This window comes from Helicoverpa armigera, chromosome 3, assembly GCF_030705265.1.
Source record: "Helicoverpa armigera isolate CAAS_96S chromosome 3, ASM3070526v1, whole genome shotgun sequence".
Taxonomy (NCBI): domain Eukaryota; kingdom Metazoa; phylum Arthropoda; class Insecta; order Lepidoptera; family Noctuidae; genus Helicoverpa; species Helicoverpa armigera.
Window position 1 is genome coordinate 2,070,398 of NC_087122.1, and position 22,647 is coordinate 2,093,044.

Genomic DNA, 22,647 nt, shown 5'->3' on the forward strand with positions numbered 1-22,647 from the left:
GTAATTAGTCAGCTTAGAAATTCTCGGTGATAAGTATTATATCTAGGTAGATAGCATGCGATGAAGAGCTCTAAGCTGAGTCAAAACCACACGTGCCGATCGACCATATAGATAAGCAACGCTTGGCGCGGTAGGCCATTGGCTGGGTGACCACCTTGTTATGACGAGCGCTTCCGTGTTTCGGACGTCACGAAAAATTTGTGGGTGCCAGATGGTGTGCGTTCGCGCAGCGGAATGTTGTTGAATTTAAAGATTTTAATTATGCAGATAATTAGTGTAAGACGTCCTATAATTGTGTATGGTAAATAAAAATTTGTGTATGCAGCCATTGTGGAGAAATTCACCAAAAACAGATTCCGCTGGGCGAACGTTGGCGAACGTTGTCCTGGCGGAACTTTAATCCATAGACTTTAGAAGAAAGAGATGTGTCCGAAAATGTGTGTATTTGTGTATAATTGATTATGTATGAATGAAATCAGTGCATGCATAAACTTCGGAGAAATTCAAGTTTCCGCTACGCGAACGTTTGGCCATTAGCTAGTTTTCATATAAAGCGCTTACATAGAGAGCTGTAGATTTTTACATACGTTGTTTTGAATTTGTTTATATTTGTTTAAAAAACAGATTTCGAAAAAGTCGCAGGGTTTAAAAGATAAAAATATAAACGTAAAATACACTTATTAGGTCTTAGTTCTTAAAGTATGCAGTTTGGGGTCTAGATTTTCACGTTTACACAAACCTTGTAAGTGTCTCCAACATGTTGCCAAGTATCAATGATGTTCCGTTAGTAATTAAAAAGTTATAGGATATTTTACCATGAACAGATCACTGTTTACAAAGCAGTCGAATATCACGACGTTCTAAAGGAATTGCATGGTAAAATGTATGCCAATAATTAGTTTAATCATTCAACTATTCACTTGCAAAATTACATGTCATTAAATTCAGTAATTAAAGAAAGACAATTATAATACTGACGGAGCATCGAAACCCTACATAATCCGACCAAGTTCGGATAGCTACAAAAAAGCGGCCGTGCCATATGTCTAAGCAACGTTCTTAACTTGGAAGGTTAGTATATTTATTAATATGGTACAGTTGCGTACACAAGCGTTAGGAAAAAATAAAACAATTGCATTTCTTGAATGAAAAATATTTTTTAATAATAACGCCACTATCTACGACATTTTAGTTAAAATACGTAATGTTTATTAACGTTATTTTTAATCACGTAGTTAAGTAATTTATGTAAGTAATAATAATAAAAATATTTTTGTACACTCATATTTAAATAGAGAAGTACTTGTTAATTGAAGATTTATTTTTATCGTAGATAGTGGCATTATTATTAAAAAAAATGTTTATCAATCAAGACATACAATTGTTTTATTTTTTCCTAACGCTTGTGTACGCAACTGTTCCATATTAATAAATACTAACCTTCCAAGTTAAGAACGTTGCTTAGACATATGGCACGGCCGCTTTTTGGTAGCAATCCGAACTTGGTCGGATTATGTAGGGTTTCGATATTTTAATTGTCTTTCTTTAATTACTGAATTTAATGACATGAAATTTTGCAAGTGAATAGTTGAATGATTAAACTAATTATTGGCATACATTTTACCATGCAATTCCTTTAGAACGTCGTGATATTCGACTGCTTTGTAAACAGTGATCTGTTCATGTTAAAATATCCTATAACTTTTTAATTACTAATGGAACATCATTGATACTTGGCAACATGTTGGAGACACTTACAAGGTTTGTGTAAACGTGAAAAGCTAGACCCCAAACTGCATACTTTAAGAACTAAGACCTAATAAGTGTATTTTACGTTTATATTTTTATCTTTTAAACCCTACGACTTTTTCTAAATCTGTTTTTTAAACAAATATAAACAAATTCAAAACAACGTATGTAAAAATCTACAGCTCTCTATGTAAGCGCTTTATATGAAAACTAGCTAATGGCCAAACGTTCGCGTAGCGGAAACTTGAATTTCTCCGAAGTTTATGCATGCACTAATTTCATTCATACATAATCAATTATACACAAATACACACTAATTTTCGGACACATCTCTTTTCTTCTAAAGTCTATGGATTAAAAAAAGTTCCGCCAGGACAACGTTCGCCAACGTTCGCCCAGCGGAATCTGTTTTTGGTGAATTTCTCCACAATGGCTGCATACACAAATTTTTATTTACCATACACAATTATAGGACGTCTTACACTAATTATCTGCATAATTAAAATCTTTAAATTCAACAACATTCCGCTGCGCGAACGCACACTGCCAGATGTCATTTGAACCTCTTTGCAGTCGTTACGGCTAGTTAAAAAGGGTGGAGGAGGTCACATAGGGAGTTCCTCCATGTAAAACACTGGTACCTACTCAGCTACATTCGGTTAGACTGGAAGCCGACCCCATCATAGTTGGGAAAAGCAGATGAAGTAGAAAGAATGCGCTGTTATTTACTATCTTTATGTACCTAATACCTAGGTACCTTCCTTCACAGCTAGGTATAAATAATCCGAATAATACTACTCATAAAGAGATTGGTGTGTCCAAGAACACAGCTTATCAGATTTAGCATTACTCAAATTTTATCAACAGGTGCACATGCATGTTAGCGATAAACAGATGTTCAGGTGGATCACCATTTATCTGTTTGATGAATCACCGTGATAAGTAGTAGTAAACAGTAGTATTTTATTTACTACGAATACCTTCAATATTTACGAATGCCTACTCCACTATTCGCGCCTCCTCGTCTGTCATTTCCAATTCCATAAAAATAGGATTCTTTGTGGCGATAAAACTATTTGTTGGTCAATCTTAATTTTAGACAAAATGTATGTATAAGTACGTAATCTTTGATCAAGTTGTCCCTGACTACGCACTACCAAGGATTTAATGTTTTTATTTATCTACTGACGTAGTAAACGTTTCCAAAAAAGTCCATGACTGGTTCGCTTTTTTTACAAGAATTCGTTGAGTCGTTAATTCACACTTAATCTTATGACTCATGAATTTGTGATTAAGATTAGAGGAAGCAGGGTGATCAATTTTAAACACCGATTCCTCTGTAATTACCTTCTGATGGTAGATAACGCCAGTCATCAATCACCATTATATGGATGACACATAAATCCAAGTTTGGTTACCCTAGAAAAAACGTGTTAGACTGCTGTTATTTGGATAAGATAAATCCGAAATATCTACTTGTTTTAAACAATGTATGTACCTCTACATTGCGGTAGGTAAATTAAATAAAACAAAGGAATATTATGTGTATATAACATTATTATTTTGAGCATTGGTTTTGAACAATATGAAACTTATTCTACATACATGTCTAGTTTGTGTACAGTCTTACGTATAGACGGGCAGACAGCATTATGTTGGATAATACTGATAAGATGTTTAATTAGGGTAAGTCGAGACAGTTTGTGACATCTAGATTATTCTAATTGTACAGCTTCATTCTCTTAATTAGTTCTTTCCATTAGATAAACATCCAAGTCATACAGTTTAATCATAATTCGAGTAAAGTTATGTTTGGTTTTATGATAACTTTGCAATACAGCAATGATTATACAATATTTTTTTACAGGAAGTAACTAAGTTTAGTCATACTATTTGCATTCTTAGTGAAATAATATTTCTGGTAATTGTGATGATGGAAAAATGTATTATTGTTTACAACAATTCATGTGAGTAATGGTTATAAATAGCTGGGATCTAGTTTTATTCAAGGTATGTAGCTTACAGAACTATTACGAGTGACAAAATAAACAAGGAAAACAATGGTGATTATGTTGTTTGTATGGCACCAGTATCTGTCTGAGGTAAACTCTGATCATAGTACATTCTTTTAATCTGCTTTTAAGAATCTGTTACTTCAATTAACATATTCTGCTAAAACTATATTTAATGAACACATAAAAGTTCATTTTATATAAATATAAAATCTAAATTACTACAAAAATGTAAATGTTTTTGTCTTTATAAATTTTAATTGGTCCACACCAGTCTTTTTTACGTTCATAAAGCCATCAAATTGTGTATCAAAGCAAAAATGACCCCAAAATTCATCAGAAAAATACACATCATTTAGGGTCCATATACAAATCATTAATGTAGGTCACAACCTTTATATTTTTATATGCTTACATAACATATCATAAAAGATATGTTTTAGACATTCTAAGGCCACATTCAGATTCAAAATTTAACACAATTACCCTCATAAACAATTAGCATTGAGAATATAGGAATGTTTCAATTTATCATTCTCCTTTTCGAGAGTTTCAGTCAATACATACATAGTGTATGTTTCCTTACTAATAAAACCTAGACAGTTATATCTAACACACCACAGCAGTATAAATATCTATACTTTTGCTATTGCATACAGGTCAAATTGCATGAAATTCTTACAACTCACTAAATCTAATCACAGGGCTCTACTGAGTTAAGCTAGGCCATAGTTGGCATGCCCATTTTGTCATATTTGTTCTTAGTTGGCTGGCAGATATCATAGCAGATTGAGAAGTAGTAGAATCCCATGCCTGCCAGTATCAAAGCCACTACCACAAGGACAATGCCCCAGGCTGAGATGCCCAAGCCTCTTCGAGTAGCCTGCTGGGATGGAAGTCCAGAACTGGTGCCAGCTAACGTCTTAGGGTAGCTGGAGTCACTGTAGCCTTTGTTATACTTGCCGTAACTGCCGTCTCTGTTCCGGAATGCGTCGGCCGGTGTCACCAGCAAGTTCAAAACTATAACACGAAAATTCACATTGTAGGTACTCAGATTTTAATTAAAAGCATCTTAAAAGTATTATAACTGCGTGTTTAGAATTTAAGCAAATCAAGTGAGTGCTCTACATTATATTTTTAATCAGTAGGAGTCGAGTTGTTGGCTAGTATGAGAAGACTACAGAAGTTCATTAAAACTTGGAGAACTCTGGGAAACACTAACGGTAAAATGCATGTTTATCAATGAAATAAATATCATTTATCCACTTACCAAGTAGAGCAAGGCTTGTGCGAACCAATAGACTTATCATCTTTGATAACTGTGACTTCCTGCAGGGCGCACCACAAATTACCACTCTTGACTGTTCGTTTGGAATAGCTCGTTTCTAAGAACCGCAGGAATTGTACCGGAACGATTAAAAATTCCACGGAAATGCACTTGTTTGTGTCACGTGAAAGTTCCTTTGAAGTAAAATGTTTGGCCTACAAAATTTCAAGAATTTAAAAACTTTCGTTTTATTTTATTGTGCACAACATCGCTCATTGAAAGACAAAAAAAAAGTGAAGAGTGAAGTGAGTGAAGTAAATAATAAAATTAACTAGTGAATGAAGAAAATAAAACAAAGTGAATGAATGAATGTATGAGAAGTTTCTGTTAGAGAAGTACCACAACGAGAGACAAAATCGACTAAAAATGAATGTGAAAAAAAAGAACATAGTTACCATAGATCGTATATACCATAAATACTGCGTTTCCTTTAAAATTTGATGGCGTGTACTTCCGGTTAATGCGTTGTCAAATGACAAAAATAATGATGTTACCGGCGATGGCTAAATTACGGTTTTATTGTATATTTCTTCTATATATCTTAATAAAATGTGAAAGTGCCAGCGTTGATACCATATCCAGTGATATACGATTCAAAAATGTCGACAGGACAATAGATATATCGACGCAACTCGTAAGAATTACATCGAAACTAACCTTGGAGAACACTGGGAGTACGCCGGTAAAGAATTTCTTGATAGCTGTTGAGAGTTCTGCAAAGAACAATGCAGCCTTCGCTGGCGCTAAAGACAGCAATAATAAAGATTTGCGAGTCGTCGAAACCACGGTAAAGGGTTATGAATACGCCAAGTTCTGGCGTGTTGATCTGAAGGAAGCTGTGAATCCGGGAGCGACCCCGCAAATAACTGTCACGTTAGTTCTAACTAAAGCTCTTCTGCCATACCCCACAGCCATTACCCAGCAGGAAGACCAACTAGTCAAATACATCGGAAACTTGTACATATACTCGCCATACTACATCACCTCTCAGAAAACTAGCGTAATTCTGAGTTCCAAGAGCGTCGAATCATTCACGAAGGTGAAGCCGTTCACACAACAGGATGGTGGTATACAGTACGGGCCATATCCTAATGTAAAACCATTCAGTGAGAAGGAATTAGCCATTCATTATAAAAACAATTCTCCTTTCTTGACTGTGACACGTATCGAGCGCCTTATCGAGGTGTCTCACTGGGGCAACATTGCTGTAGAGGAGGTGATTGAGATTGAGCACACTGGTGCCAAGTTGAAGGGTCCTTTCTCCCGCTATGACTACCAACAAGACCACCACAGTGGGCCTGCTAGTGTCAGGTCATACAAGACTCTGCTGCCTGCTTCTGCCTCAGATGTGTACTACAGAGACACTAATGGCAACATCTCCACCTCTAACATGAAGGTGAAGAAAGACTCGGTGGAACTGGATCTGAGACCTAGATACCCATTGTTTGGAGGATGGAGAACTCATTACACTCTGGGCTACAATGTCCCCAGCTATGAATACTTGTACCAATCTGGCAATGACTACTTGTTGAAGATGAGGGTTATTGATCACATCTATGATGACATGCAAGTTGATGAGGTAGTCACCAAGATTATACTGCCTGAGGGTTCAACCAGTGTTAAAGTTAACCTGCCTTATCCAGTGACTAGATTGCCTGACAGCCTGCACTACACCTACTTGGACACAAAGGGCCGCCCTGTCATTTCTTTCACTAAGAAGAACATTGTTGAGAATCACATTGAAGACTTCCAACTGCGCTACACATTCCCTCGCCTGCTCATGTTGCAGGAGCCCCTGCTTGTCGTAGGATTCCTATACGCACTATTCCTTTGTGTAATTATCTATGTAAGATTAGATTTCTCTATTCATAAGGCTGAACACCCTCATAAAGATTAATTTAATTAATTAATACCACTAATATATTTCATTATAATATAATTATAACACATCTAGTTCTTGTGCATTTTTACGGTGTTGCAATATGTGCTGAATACAAGTGATTTTTAATTAATTATTATTGTAGTTTTATTGAAATGTTGATAATTCTTATAATTACAGTTTTATGGTCTGAAATTTTCCTTTATTGGTATTTCTTATTGATGAACACTCAACTACATTCTAATTACCATGTTAACAAGAGTTGATAACAAAAATTTGCATCTACAATAAACCAAAAAAGAATTTTACATTTGTTTTCTTATTAAACTTGTACTCTACCATGCAAACCTTTAAGAAAAACCCTTGTGCCACGTCCACACACTCGTGTGTCGTAGACAGCTTGCTTCGCGCCTAGCGGCTTGCATTCTGGCTAGAGGTAATTTGCGTGGAGGGTGCAACTGAAGCCATTGACATTACATAAATTATTTTCTTCTAAAACACATCGCGTCTCGTTACCCAGGACCAACACGATTGTAGATAGATGCAGCATACAGCGCTTTAGGTAGCCTACATTTTAGTTAGGTACTAAGCTACTTGCTAGGCAATAAGCAAGCCGCCTGCTTATGCAGACGTGGCAGTAACAATATTGTTTCATATTTTACCAAATAGGTATTTAAAAGTCCTAAAGTATTTTACAAAACTTAATAAGTTAAAATCAATTTTGTGGAGCAATTAGCTTTTGCCACAAGTATGCATGGTCTTTGACCAATTGGCTTATTGCCAAAAATTACATCAAAAATTTCCTGTACACAAAAGTACTTAAAAAATAGACAGTTGTTACTTATAGATAGATTGTACACTTACGAAAACATAAGCGACAGTATTTAATAGCAGTTTGAAAATGTTTATAAAAAAAAGTAGTCTGTGAGGTTAAAACAACTTTTATACTAATGTATAATATTGAGATTGAATCGTTATGTAGGTAAAACATAGATTAAATTACACATACATGTATATAATATTTTGGCAAGATTGAAACTTTAATAATTATTATGAGTATATGAGATATTTTCTGTATCTACTACATTCAGAACGATTAAACACAGAGAAAGATCAAAAAACGGTCATCAAAAATTCAAGTCAGTTCATTATGCAATTTTATTACATACATAGAAAGGTTTTACTAACATTTATTTAATAAATATTTTATTTACACTCCGTATTCGGATAATTTAAATCGTAGTACGACGGGGGCGCTAGTGCAGGGTAGTATGGCGAGTTCTGTGACAACTGCGGTGACGAGACTGGGCGGTGTGACGTCATATGTCAGGTTGAGCGGGGTCAGGTTCGGGTTGGACCGCCAGTCCTTCAGGGGAGAGTTCTCGTCTGATTTGTCGATTAAGTCGTCGGGATCACCTGAATTGAAAGAAATAGACTACGTTAATTCTTCAATTTCAAACGATTGCTGTACAACAACCATGGCCGTCTTTATTTTATTGACTGCCTCATTGATTAAAAATAAGCGACTTCATAGTTGGTAAAAGGCTGGGCAAATATTACTTTTCGCGGTCGGCTTCTAATGTAAGCAGACTCTATTTTACATGACACAACTCAGCATCTGACCTTTTCAATCCAGTTATTTTTACATAATATTGTAACGTTTTTTGGCAGAAATGGCAGAGCTCCTGTCGAGTATGGGACATCGGGTCTGGTTGTTGTGAGATCTTTGTCTCTATGTTACATACCGATCTCGTTATAGACGAATGCGTCAGTCTGCACGCGCTGCGAGAACTTGTGCGTCTCGCAGGCGACGAGCACGGGCACGTTCTGCTCGCGCGCCGCCAGCGCCACCTGCGCCGTGCCCGCCGCGCCCAGCACCGAGCCGTTCACCAGCAGCCCGCCCGCGCCAAGGATCACTTTGTTGATCTAAGGAGGATTAATAATAGGTGGATAGGATTAGATTTAAAAAAAGGTATCCTAACTAATATTATAAATGTGAAAGTAACTCTGTCTGTCTGTCTGTCTTTTCTTCACGCCTAAACTACTGAACCGATTTGTGTGAAATTTGGTACAGACATAGTTTGGAACTTGAGAAAGGACATAGGATAGTTTTTATTAAAAAAAAATATATATAAAAATAAAATTTATTCCGGACATATAGCGCCATCTATTGGTCAAATCAAAAATATGCCGGAAGTCACTATATCATGCGAACGAAGTCGCGGGCAAAAGCTAGTATACTATAAATAACTTAACGTACTACTATCTTCTTAATACCTACTAAAAGAACACATAGGTTTACTAAAGATTCTCCTCCTTTTTTGGAAAGTTACAAATACAGCAATTAAAGTTATATTTCGAACAAGCTTCCACAGTCTTACTCGCTAAATGGAAGTCATGGGTCAACATTTAAGACATTTAAAAAATATGTAGGTAAAAATCTCAAAAGCGAGATTTTTTTTTTTTTTTGGTTTGCAGATATTCTTAAAATTAGAGGACTTGTTAAGAAAAAAACTATGTAATTGTTAAGAAAGAAACTCTCAAAAATGACAAAGACTTTATGACTGTTTAAGGCTATGTTACCTTTCACTATCATGGTTGGTTACCATATTCAAAGTCAAATCATTACAACCACATATGAACGTCATATAAAAATTTACCTTATTCATAACAAATCCAAGCGCGGTAATATCGACATAAGTGCAGGGCAGGCCGTGAGCAACCAGTCGGCGCAACATTTGCGTGGCAGACGTTTGCACGCGGTTGCCGACAACCACCGTGCGGAACTTCAGGCCGGCCGTCCACGCGTCGCGGAGAATACGCTCGATAAGGGACGAGCTGGGAAAGTAGTTAATTAATTAGTGGTCTGAAAGAAATTAAAATAATAATATTGATATTTTGGTGGAATAAAAGCCTATTAAAATAGACGAACTTTGGATGCATTTTTTTGTAATTAGAGCTGGTTATACCAAGGGTTCTTTGATAAGAATCGGCTCAGCGTTTAGAAGATATTTTATATAAAGAATCTCTCTATGAGGCTCCCTAGGAAGAAGTATATAAAACTTATTTAGTGGAATTGAGAATTATAGCTTATTTTCTATTTAGACAAAATATGTTCTCGTATGAATTTCGTCACACACATCTTCATGCAAACAAATATTTACACTCATGCGGCATTTAATACTACACCATCTGATCGTCAAAGCACAACGAACATTGAAAAAAAAAAAAACAACAAGTTATGGCCAAGTAAAACTACCTCTTTTCACATGATTTGTTAATCCGAGTATGAGGGTGTGGGTTTGATTCCAGGTCAGGAAAGTACCAATGCAACTTTTCTTAGTTTGTTTGTATGTACTTTCTAAGTATATCTTGGACCCCAATGACTGTGTTTCGGATGACACATTAAACTATAGGTCCCAGCTGTCCGTGAACATCTTCGGCAGTCGTTACGGCTAGTCAGAAGCCAGTAAGTCTGACAACCAGTTTTAACAAGGGGTAATGGGTTGCCCGGGTAACTGGGTTGAGGAGGTCAGATAGGCAGTCGCTCCTTGCAAAGCACTGGTACTCAGCGACATCCGATTAGACTGGAAGCTGAACCCAAAATATTTGGAAAAGGCTCGGGAGATGAAGATGAGATGGTTAATTTGTATTACATATAACTGTATATTACTCTCTTACCATCCATAAGTGAGAATATTATCTCCGTCAGAGATCTTGTTTCGCACGGCAATACTAATTGCCTCGCCAGCCATTTCAATTTGTTCTCTAATGTATCTGTCTATTTCTTCTTGCAGCGTTTTCTTTGCCTGTGAGAAAAGAAAATAGAATTGGCTTACTTCAAGAAGAAAATATAAAATTCGATATTTTTGCCTTTTATAGAACAATAAGTTTGAAAGTTATGTGAATGTCGGTTGAAATAAATGGGGAAAAGAGGCAGTAATATTACAATAGGTATGTATAGCTTGTTTGGTCTTATATTTTCTAGGCCAGTATTTCCGATGTTGGAAGGTACAAAATTATACGTGAATGGTAATGAAAGATTTAGGTATTATTTTATTAAATAATATATAATGTGAGTTATTAATTAGAGACAATAGCGTATCAGCTTTTCAGAAGTGTCAGTGAACCTTAGGTAACTGATAATTTTATCATTTAAATAATAATGCAAGCTTCATTTTATTTGTACATAACAATTTACTATTCTCACAATTAAATATTAATTTTATTACGGAAATTACTCTCACAATAAAATATTAATTATATTCGCCGAGTACTGAGTAGATGGTCCTATATTACCCTTTGTGTAACTACTACTTTTCGGTATTTTTAGGAACTCAAAAACCATTTAAAAAGGCCAATACTTACGTCAAATTCATCGACGTTATTGGGCAGCTGCGTGAGATGGTATCTGAAGAACTTGACGGCGTTGGTCTGCGAGGCGGAGGGGGGGCGCATGGCCCACAGGAAGTCCAGGCTGGTCGCCAAGTGAGATTCCAGACCACGGGCGAACTCCGTCTTCGCTGGGAGCGTGTAGTCTCGAACCATCTGGGAAATCACGAATATTTAAGCCTCGAAGTAAAAAAACACGCTTTTAGCACGCACAAAATTATGACATTTCTTAGCTAGTCATGTATTGTCATCAGAACTCAAAGTGTGTGCAAAATCTCATCCTAATCGAAGACCGGGAAGTAAGTCAAAATAAGATTGTAAGATTTTCTTACATACAATGTTACAAATGAAGCTAATATAAGCGTCTTAACAAGTGGGGTGTTATAAATTTAATCCCTATATGTGTCTGTCCGTTTTTGGCCCCACAAAGGGATAAACCGATTTGGACGCGATATCTTCAGATGAGAGCTGGATTTTCAGCGGACTTTTTTTATCTCCTTAGGCTGCTTCCAATGCAGAGAATTTACAAAACTAATTTGGTAGACTTCAGAGTACTATTTATTTATTTTATTGGAAACTCTACCTTATTATTAAGGTGACATTTTAGTGAAATTTCACCCCACTGTCAATGACTGCCCAAACGGCAGAACCGATTTTATTATTATTTACTAAATACTTTTTGCACATTGTTCAACAGCTGACATAAGGCCTCAGATGTTTTCTACCAGTCTATCGTTGGGTGGTGGAGAAATAACAGATTTGGTTTACACTACATACCTTTTTAAGTGCATCTAGCAAAGCGACGCAGCGAGCATTTGAGCCGGATACGACACGGGATGCCAACTGCACGCCTAACTTTACAATAGCTGGGTGCAAGCTGCAATGAAAAATACATAATATACTGATTGGTATGCTTACTATGTGGATTAACTTCTCTTTTGCTATTCAAGAAATAAATATCACACACTGCAAATGTAATTGATTTATATCTATACTAATATTATAAAGCTGAAGAATTTGTTTGTTTGTTTGAACGCGCTAATCTCAAGAACTACTGGACCGATTTGAAAAATTATTTCAGTGTTAGATAGCCCATTTATCGAGGAAGGCTATAGGCTTTTAGAGACTTTTATAGGCTTTTTATCCGGGTTCGTGCCGTGGTTCCTACGGGATGCGGGTGAAACCGCTGACAGAAGCTAGTATTTTATTTAATAATGAGGTCTAATTATAACTATTAATCGTTAAGAAAATTTTAACAAACAAAAAGTCTAGGCAAATAAATAGCACTCAATGAGTATTCAAGGTTCCATAACAATTGACCTAATAACTGAACAACAAACGTTCTTGTACGTACTCTAAGTACCGTGAAATGTTGTTTCAAAGACAATTTATGAACAAAACAAGAATATTCATACAACATAAATATGTTATTATTACATATATTGTTCAATTGGTTTTTAAACTGTAGTATATTTGTTTCAAAGATTAACTGCTAATATTGGTGCAGTAGTTTCACAGTCACAACTGATCAAATTGATTTATTGATCAGTCACTAGTTTCTCTTTAGGCTTTTTTATTATCAAGCGCGTGACTCAAATGCAGGCTACGCACACATGCAAGACAATAAAAAAGATCTTTGTTTCATTACAAATAAGATTTATTTATAACCCAATTCCTTCTGAAAACTGTGATATAAAAATACAAGTCAATGTCAACCTTACTACCCTTATTACAAGGTTTATAATTTAACTAGCGATCTACCCCGGCTTCGCACGGTATAACAATATTTCCCAACTATTTAATGTATTTTAATATACATATAAACCTTCCTCTTTAATGACTCTATTTTATAAAAAAACCGCATGAAAATCGGTTACGTAGTTTTGAAGATTTTAGCGTAAAAAGGGACATAGGGACAGAAAAAGCGACTTTGTTTTATACTATGTAGTGATGAGTTTTGGGTATCGGGTTGCCCGGGTAACTGGGTTGAGGAGGCAGATAGGACAGTCGCTCCTTGTAAAGCATTGGTACTCAGCTGAATCCGGTTAGACTGGAAGTCGTCCCCAACATAGATGGGAAAAAGGCTCGGAGGATGATGATGAGTGATGAGTTTTGTGACTTACTTGGAGTTGATAGCGATAGACTTGAGCGACTCTTTATCATGCTCCTTGTACAGATGCTGGAACCAGTTCACTCTGTTGGAGCTGACGGACTTCACTTTAGCTTTGTCTGATACCTTCTGTTTGGGTGCCTTCTCCTGAAACAAGTTGTAAAACCTGACTTCTAAAAACATTAAAAAGCCAGAAATACTAATGTGCATTGGTCTAGAAGTCAGGATCAAATGGGTGCAGCTATGTATATTATTTGTCATTACTGACCGATCAAAGTGGTTGATAACTCCTCTTTTTTGGGAAGTCAGTTAAAATATAGCAATATATGTAGTATAATGCCCAGATTTAGGCTCTACACGGTAGGTTAGCAAATTGATCTGCAAAAGGAGGCCAGAAACATTATTTTTTGACTGTGACTTCAGTCCAACCTGCATTCAACAAGTGTCGTGATTACCGCTCAATCGTCCTCTGTATGAGAGGAGGTAGAGGGACGATAAAAAAGGCTGATGATGATAACTTACCTCCTTAGGTTTAGCATTTTCTTTTTCAGGGGCCGCCTTGACCTCAACCTTGGGTTTGGCTGCAGCAGCTTTATCTAATGCGGCCTGTTTAGCTGCCCTTTGTGCTTCTTGCTTTGCGCGCCTTTCCGCCTTCAACTCTGCTTTACTTTTGTTGCTTTCTTCAGCCTAAATTATACATATTTCTATAGTTTAATTACTAATTTGTTTTATTGTAATGATTTAGAGTAGATAAAGTAAAGGTCAAAAGACATAGAAAACGTCTAATATCAATATAAACACCAATGAAAAGTTTTGAAAACTATATTGACAGGAGCTAAGTTGAATTTATTTAAGCACAAATGCCAATGCATGCAGTTGACATAGCACTTCTTACCTCAATACCTTTACAATTTAATTTAAAAAGGTTAACAAGTTCTTTAATAAGACCTTACCTTTTTGCCGCTCAAATCCATAACCTTATTAGTGACCTCCTTCATGTCCTTGGCTACATTAGCTATATCTCTTAAAGTTTCCACTACATCTTTCACAGTCATATCTTCATTGACTGGCTTAGGAACCACAGTTTCATCTTTATTTACTGGCTTAATAACCTCCGTTGCATCTTTACTGACTGACTTAGGTACCTCTTTGACAGTTGTATCTTTGCTGACTTGTTTCGGAACCTCCTTAACAGCTGGTTTGTCAGCAGGTCCATCTCCTTCCGCTGCACCTTTCTTCTTAGCTTGCTTTGCAGCCTTCTTAGCGGCTCTTTCTGCTTTAATTTGTTCTTTATTCTTATCACCAGCGTCTGTTATACTAGTGTCTAGTTTAACAGCTTTATCAACTTCATCTTTACCTTTCGGTGAATTTATTTTAGGTTCTGCTTTTGAAGGTCCTTGTTCGACCTTTGATTTACTTACTGTTGGAGCTGTTTCTTTCACATCTGCATTTTGTACTGGTCCATTATCTTTAGCTTTTGGTTTAACATCAGCGTTTTGTGCTGGAGTTTGTTCTTTAGATTCACTTTGTGCTGGATCTTTAACTTTACATTTTTTAGCTTGCTTCTTTGCCTGCCTAGCGGCCATTACTTCATCTCTAGACTTGCTATCGTTGGAAGACATTGCTGTATTTTCTTCTTCTTCTTTAGAAACAGTAGGTTCGTTTTCTAGGTTCTCTTGCGCATCGCCTAGGTCAGGGTTTCTGCTGTGCACAATGTTTCTGATGGCCTCCCTAGTGAGGAGTGGGACGGCTGATTCAGCTTTCTTAATGGACGCAGCAGCTCTTTTGGCTTTGGCCTGTGAAATTTTCTGTTTGTTTCGTTGGAATTGTCTTTTGGAGCGTATAGCTCCTTTTTGGTAACTCCTCTGTAAAATATAATGAATAATACCCACTAATGTTAACGTCTAACACACAACAGAATTTCTTTAATTTATTTAAATATTTGGAACTACATAAGCAGTCAAGACATGGATGCAAAAATAAAAATAAACCTTTAAGATTTAACAATCATCGGTTTAACAACTACTAACATACTAATAACCTTGCAAATTAAATTAGAATTGCACTATAATTTTTTATCTTGACATTCAATCTTATTTACAAAGTCTGAAAGGCGTTGCATCAACAAATACTTACGACTTCGTACATAACCTCAAAATAACAAACTGACACCTCATAGGTATAACGACAAGTACGAAATTCCGTATACCTGATATAATACCAATACCATGGCTGCTTATCCTTAGTAAGCTATAAAATGCGTTTAAATTTACATAGTACTGTTAATATTCATAAAATTGATATAGGAATTGAAGTTGACAACTATTTGTTCAGGACAAAATATAATACTTACGTTTGATCGTTTTTATGGAACTGGGATGGTAATAAGGACGTCTGAAGTCTCAGTATTTATCTTGCAGAGCAACTTATTTTTATTCCAATCCTTTTCTAAATCAAAACAAGCTGATGAAATCGTTTGCCATAAAAATATATTTTCCTGACACTTTACTGGCTGACCATTGACAGACGACAGTTTAGATTGACACTTTGACAGCAAGATATTGATCGAACAGAATTGTGCATTTAAAAATTGACCATGATTGCAAGTGTATTTTTCATTATGAATAATTATTTGTATTATGTTTTCGGCTAATATTAACCGTCAAATCCGTAGCGGACCCCAATCGGGGTCTGAACATCAATGTCACCGTAAGCTCGGTTTAGACCCCAATTGGGGTCTGCGAATCAGTCATACACTTTCCTAATTATTTACGCTCATATTTATTTTCTTTCCAATCAAACCACATTTGTGAGTACTAAATAAAATAACTAAATAAATTTAAATTCTTTTTACGCATTCAAACCTTTCATATTTAGCATCCCGTTAGAAATATACCTTTTTAAAATCCAATCGTAATTACCGGGAATTCTGATCGAACTCGCCATGTTTGTTTACATTAGTTGTTTTTTTAAATTTGAAGACGCATAGACAAGATGGCGACACGGTGATAGAAGTTTTGCATCGAATGATCCGAATCGTTAAAATAAAGAATCGATTTAATAATTTTATATTATTTGATATTATAATATTACTAAATTGCACTTTTGTGTACTTACCATAATCTGAAAATAAATTAGGAAAAGTAAAATGACTTAATTTATTTTGAAATAATGCTAGAAAATCAGTGGTAGAAAATATGTTGTAGCCGGAATAAAAAAATCTTCGGTTTTTAGGGTTTCTGAAGACGGCAAATGAAGACTTATTTATTTCTTCGGATGTTTTATGTGCAGGATTCCTGTAGACCTGCCAAACTTAATGGCGATTCGTTACTTCCAACTTTTTAACTGAGCGGCAAAGCTATTTGACGAGAGCCGTAGTTAGGTGTAGTTATCGCAAAATTTTATGACGATTTTATTGTTTGAAAGGGCAAATAGTTCGCTGTTCATCGAAAGCTGGTCCAAGATGGAAAGATGGCCCCCGCCGACTTATTTTTAACCGACTTCCCAAAAAGCGGAGGTTCTCAATTCGACCGTTTTTTTTTGTATGTTTGTTACGCGATTACTCAGCCATTTATTTATCGATTTTGATGATTCTTTTTTTGTTTGATAGCGTATACTTCCGAGGTGGTCCCATTATCATCAGGTTAGGATCTGATGATGGAACCTTGAGAAATCGAGGGCGACTTTCGAAAGTTGCAGAAATACATAGGTTGAAATCTTATCACTCAGGTGTTTGCCTGGTAGCACTATTTAACAGTGAAGGCTTTGAGCTGACCTGATGATGGAGACCAGTGAAGGTCGAGGGAACTCGACAACTGAATATTTAAACTTTCTCGTGTTTGTGCTTATATTATTCGTATTTACGAAGCCTCTGCAACAGTGAAGGAGATGGAGACGAGAGAAGTTCGGTTGTCGAGTTCCCTCGACCTTCTCTGGTCTCCATCATCAGGTCAGCTCCAAACCTTTACTGTTTCATAGTGTTATCAGACATACATCTGAGTGTCAAGTTATAACCTTATCTAAGCTTACAATTTTCGACAGTTGCCCTCGATTTCTTAAGGTTCCCATCATCAGATCCTAGACCTAATAACAAATATGGGGAATATACCCCTTCGACCAAAAACAAACATCCAAATTGAGAACCACCTCCTTTTTGGGATTCGGTTAAAAATATTTGGTGACTTTAAAATCAATCAATTATTATTATTGTTTCTCATCATCAAATAAGTACATTACTTTGGTAGTTACAAATTGCATTATATTTCAGAACACCAGGCTTACCCTCCGCCGAAACAAAAATCTTAGAATTGTTGAGAAATATAATAAGAATAAATTAAAATTCCGTAACAGGTAATAAAAATTCAATTAAAGTTAAAAATTATTACGAATGACGCAACACCAAAATAAATAATACATATAATTTAATGCTAAAAACTTTCATAAAACTTAAATATCTTTTTTCTTAACAACAAAAACAAATTGAACCTATAATTTCAAATTAATAAATAAAATTTAAATAAGTTTCTATTAAAAAATAGGTATATATAAAATTGGTATTCGATTATTTATAATAAATATCCGATTTAGGAATCGAATGCACACCGCTGATTGAAAAAAAAAATACTCCATTCCAAACTCTACTTCTTGTCTGTGACTTTGATCTTGTAAATTGTTCATTTTTATTGTGTATTTTATGTGCTGATTTTTTAGTTATTGAACATAAATAAGTGCACGAAATGTATTGCAACGGATTGAAAATGTTATAAATATGACGTTTGTGTTGTGTTTGAGAAAGTGATGCGATTATTTATTGGTAAGTTTTCACCAAATTTGAAATGCCTCACTTTTCGATAGACTTAAAAACACCGTAATTATTATCTTTTTCTGAATTAACTGACCCCATTTGACCTTTGCACGTTGTTGTCAAATAAGTGAGCTCTAAAGTTATAGTTAAAATACTTCTGATCAGGCATTACGGACTTAGAATTCATGTGTTGAAAGTTAGTACAAATTTTTGACTTCCATGTCGCGATTCAAAATATCCCGCCGAATCAACGGTAAAGTCATATGTCAAAATCTTGTCGAGCAGAGGGGTTAATAACTTCACAACTTTTGAATGATTTGAATTACTTAACAGCAATTCATGTCATATTTACGGTATGTAAGATTTCTGATATCAGTTGTTAAGTCATAAATTAAATTGGAGTTAACGTAACGTGCTTCGTGAAAGCTACGAATTAATGTACGAGTTTCAAACATTTTGTTTAATATTTTAGTTAGGTTTTAGAGAAAGTGGATTTAAAATTCTTATTTGAATTATTATTTCTCAAAAAATAAAGATAAAGGTATCATAATAACCGCTCGTAGGTACTTCAGTTGTTAAGTGAAACAAATAAAAAAATGATTACAAAATGGTTTATTTTGAATAGATTACAATAAATAAGATACTTACTAAGTATAACTAATAATGCATATAAATGCTACTGCTCTAAAGCACTATATAATTACATATTTATGTTAACAAGTTAATCATAATAGTAGCTTTACAAGACATGTCTGATATAGGTGGTAAGTGGTTCATTTGGTGGGGTATACTACTATTATACCTAGGCTCCGACTACTATATAATAATAAGTTACTTTTAAATATTACATAATTATTTTCTACGTACGACATTATTTTTCTACGTAAATCTCAGCACCGTGATTCGGAGTAGTGGCAAACACATAAGAAGCAGCTTTAATTCTATCTATGTTACAATGTTTTACGTAAAACTTATCAATTAACATATCGATATATTTTGCGACTTTCTCTTTCGGACACAAAGCTATAATACATCCGCCCCAACCGGCTCCGGTCAAGCGAGAGTGAATATTCATTTCTTTTGACAAGGAGACTAGACGATCTAAATTTTCATGGGAACATTCGTAGAGATCCTTCAGACTCTCATGACTACTGGACATCAGTTCCCCAAGAACGCGTATTATTTCATCACAATCGCCATTATCGGACACAATAGCACCGTTTCCGTTCACACCATTCAAGCCGTTGCCATTTGACGCTGATAGCGAACAATGTTTACGAAAATCTTCCACCCGCTTAGCTTCTTCGTAAACGTGCAGCGCTCGTTGTTTCAGTTTGAACTCAGTTAAATGCTTCGTGTTTGGAGTAAAGAACAACTGTTCCAATTCTTCTGCATTTACGTTCAAGATATCACATACCTCTTCTTTCGTATAAATATCTTTGGGCAAATACTTGTGAACGAGGTTCACCATCTCTTCTAGAGTGTTATCAAGTTTATTTTGTACTTGACTAAAAGTAATAATTTTCTTATCAGTAACTGCACCTGCACACGTAGCTATAATTTTTGCGGCCAGTCTACATTCAATCACCCTTCGGTTGTAATAATTTGTGGCTGCTTTGTTGGCTTCAGCCAAGCTGTGAGCTACGACGAACGCCGCATTTTCGGGTAGAGCTACGGGAGTAGCCTTTAAGGGTTGCCACGTTATGTATTGGGCGCAGTTTTTCTCTGCCAAAAACGCTATCGCCTGATCCATCCCACCTCCTTGGGTTCCTATATATCTTTCGCACTTAGCACATAGGGAGGCAATTTCAGTTTTGCTCAGCGGAACATTTTGAGCATAAAGAAGAGCCAGGCATGCTGCGCTCACTAATGCTGAGGAACTTGACAGACCGGACGCTGGAGGGACTATTCCATCCACACAAAGCTGTAGTCCATTGGTAATTTTGTCTCCTAAAAACTCCAAAGCGCCTTTGACCCCACAAAGCACATAATTGTACCAAAACGGTTTTCCATTCGGGTCTGCGACAATATCTATATCTTCACACGATTTTATCTCTGTATTATAATTGACATATTTATTATTTATATTTCGCACATGAAGCTCCGGCTTGTCTAATATCGCAGCAGCTATCAGTATATCCTGTTCTAGCGCCATGGGCAACACTGGGTATCCGCAATAGTCTATGTGCTCTCCAATCAGATTTACGCGGCCCGGCACTCTGACAAAAAACGATGGTTCACAACCGAATTCTTGAGAAAAGTGTTGTTTTAAACGTTTTATTCTTTCATTGTCTGGGATGCCTGTTACAGGCACTTCGTCACTTGTAACGTTGGCACTCATATTCGATTCGTATTGTTACGTGTAGTATGTAAACAAAAGCAACGCACAAACACGGCCGGACCGCGCCACTGAAAACTTATGACTGAACGATGTTCTTATCATCAACTACATGCATACTACATTATTGTGTAAATACCAATTCGCTTCACTTTAACTGTATGAAATGACTGATATCGTGTATATTTCATTGTTCACAACAAACATTAATGATACGTAGGTGTTTTAACACTTTAACTGATATGAGAGTACGTATGAAGTCACTCGATTTATGTTTGTTACTTAGAAATACGTGGTCAATTAAATATAATAAAACTTTCGTGCGTTAACTGACTTTGGGGAAATATTATAAAAATATAACCTCCAATGCGCTAGCACTTATTGTAGAGTTGGAATGACGTAGCGAACATCTGCAATGCATGCGGATTTACCTTTGACTCAAAAACAACGTAAGCGCGCGTATTGATCGATGTTAGTAAGCACCGTTAGGAAAACAGGTTCCTTAAGTTTCGAGAGGAATCAACGGCTCTCTTTTTTTTCGAGTTCAATGAAATTTTGAGATGCATACAGATTTTTTCTACCCTACAAGAAGCTAGGTTGACCCACATTTTATTTGATGTAATAATTTTCATTAAGTGAAGAATGTATCTAAGTGGGTAGGGCCACTTAAGTTCTTCATAGAAATATCAAATGACTGTCAATGTTGTGTGCGTTAAGTTTTAACAATATCTTTTGGATTGGAATGTACCTAGTTAAATTATATCTTATCAATAAATTAATCTACTTGTGATATCGTGTGTTTTTATAACAACAACAACGTCCCCATTATAGGGTCATTTCGCCTGTTCGCGACCATCGCCCAGTTCGCGTCCATTTTGCCGATCTCCTTTAAAAAAACTTCGAAAACAAGATAATTAACACACCAATCAAACGAAAGATCATTACCGCTAATACGTTAATGTATAAGAGGCACGCACAGATAGACAAAAGTTCTGTGCGTCCAACCAATCCTTTTAGAAAAAATACTTAGTCTAGGCTCTTCAACAAGAAAGCGCAAACACGTTGAATTTTAGATAAAAATTAGTGTGCAGCGGCGTGTTTGATGGTAAGTTTTACATTGTTTTATGTGAATTTTAGGATAGATAGCTATTTCTACAGTTTAATGATGAATAAAGGTATAATGTTTTTTATGAATTTGGTAATGTTTTTTATATTTAACGAATAAAATAAGGTGGACGCGAATTACTACATCGAATTTTACAAAACTTCCACTTTGCGTCCACAATGGACGCGAACTAAAACTATCCTCTATACTAATAAACCAAATTGCGTCCACTGTTTTCGTTAAATACTTGCTTATAAAAAATAATTAAAACATGGGTACTGTTTAATATATTAACAGTAAAATTTTTTTTTTGTTATTTTAAATTAAAAATCAACATTATCATCATTTAAAATTCACTTTAAAAAAATAAAAATAATTTTTCTCAACATTGGTTTAAGTAACTTAAAATTAGGCAATTAATTTTGCAACTTGAAAAATAAACAGTAATCAGTTCTGTTAATTTTACCCTAAAATCACAGGGAAAGACCCGCGTTGATTATAGTAAGTTTTTGGCCATATTAAATTAACAAAACTATATAACAATTTTGTCTAAACATACAACTAAAAGAATTGTTGAATCAATAAATTATCAGACAAGGCATATTCTTTGAATATTTTTTTTATCGATTTATTCTTCTCTCGAATATCATTTAATGCTTTCTTTAAGTCTTCTTCTGTGTATGTTGTTTTTTCCTTCTTTTTTCCTGTATCCGAAGAACTTATCTTAAATGAAATTACTTAATATATTAAGATTAAACAGTTTTTTTTTATTAAGATATATACGTGGTTATAATTAAATTCTATTTTTTTTATGAAGATATATACGTGGTTCTAATTAAATTATAATTTTTCTATTTTTTTATTAAGATATATATATATATATATATATATATATATATATATATATATATATATATATATATACGTGGTT

At 35.3% G+C, this 22,647-nt stretch overlaps 3 protein-coding genes and 1 long non-coding RNA gene across 5 annotated transcripts; 1 reads left to right on the forward strand and 3 right to left on the reverse strand.

Annotated features, from left to right (window-relative positions):
- Positions 1-3,286: 3,286 nt before the first annotated feature.
- On the reverse strand, positions 3,287-5,366 carry LOC110377518 (uncharacterized). The gene is made up of 2 exons (XR_010278120.1): positions 5,032-5,366; positions 3,287-4,781 (listed from the first exon to the last, which is right to left on the reverse strand). It is a non-coding gene; the product is annotated as an uncharacterized LOC110377518 (long non-coding RNA).
- A 159-nt stretch (positions 5,367-5,525) lies between these two features.
- On the forward strand, positions 5,526-7,275 carry LOC110377511 (dolichyl-diphosphooligosaccharide--protein glycosyltransferase subunit 1). The gene has a single exon (XM_021336437.3). It carries the CDS (start codon positions 5,549-5,551, stop codon positions 6,983-6,985), a length of 1,437 nt encoding a protein of 478 aa, XP_021192112.2. The 5' UTR covers positions 5,526-5,548; the 3' UTR covers positions 6,986-7,275.
- An 832-nt stretch (positions 7,276-8,107) lies between these two features.
- LOC110377512 (translation initiation factor eIF2B subunit delta) lies at positions 8,108-16,016 on the reverse strand. 2 transcript variants are annotated; one of them, XM_064043484.1, is made up of 11 exons: positions 15,823-16,016; positions 15,606-15,719; positions 14,423-15,334; positions 13,992-14,156; positions 13,483-13,616; positions 12,137-12,236; positions 11,336-11,515; positions 10,649-10,776; positions 9,628-9,805; positions 8,713-8,893; positions 8,108-8,383 (listed from the first exon to the last, which is right to left on the reverse strand). In XM_064043484.1, exons 2-11 carry the CDS (start codon positions 15,615-15,617, stop codon positions 8,178-8,180), a joined length of 2,196 nt encoding a protein of 731 aa, XP_063899554.1. In that variant the 5' UTR covers positions 15,618-15,719; positions 15,823-16,016; the 3' UTR covers positions 8,108-8,177. The 2 variants fall into 2 exon arrangements, with proteins under 2 accessions (XP_063899554.1, XP_063899555.1); XM_064043485.1 differs by lacking the exon at positions 15,606-15,719 and having other exon boundaries at positions 15,823-16,015.
- A 2,919-nt stretch (positions 16,017-18,935) lies between these two features.
- Galk (Galactokinase) lies at positions 18,936-21,133 on the reverse strand. The gene has a single exon (XM_021339861.3). The coding sequence runs from the start codon at positions 20,612-20,614 to the stop codon at positions 19,145-19,147; it is 1,470 nt and encodes a 489-aa protein (XP_021195536.3). The 5' UTR covers positions 20,615-21,133; the 3' UTR covers positions 18,936-19,144.
- Between the last annotated feature and the right edge of the window lie 1,514 nt (positions 21,134-22,647).

What these genes read in the sequence shown, in the direction of transcription:
- LOC110377512 (XM_064043484.1), bottom strand. An exon ending in TCTATCGCTATCAACTCCAA is followed by an intron (nt 12,237 to 13,482) that starts GTAAGTCACAAA and finishes TTTTCATTGCAG; the next exon opens with CTTGCACCCAGCTATTGTAA. An exon ending in ATTCGTCTATAACGAGATCG is followed by an intron (nt 8,384 to 8,712) that starts GTATGTAACATA and finishes CTTTCAATTCAG; the next exon opens with GTGATCCCGACGACTTAATC.
- LOC110377511 (XM_021336437.3), top strand. Translation starts at nt 5,549, where the DNA reads ATGCGTTGTCAAATGACAAAAATAATGATGTTACCGGCGATGGCTAAA.
- Galk (XM_021339861.3), bottom strand. Translation starts at nt 20,614, where the DNA reads ATGAGTGCCAACGTTACAAGTGACGAAGTGCCTGTAACAGGCATCCCA.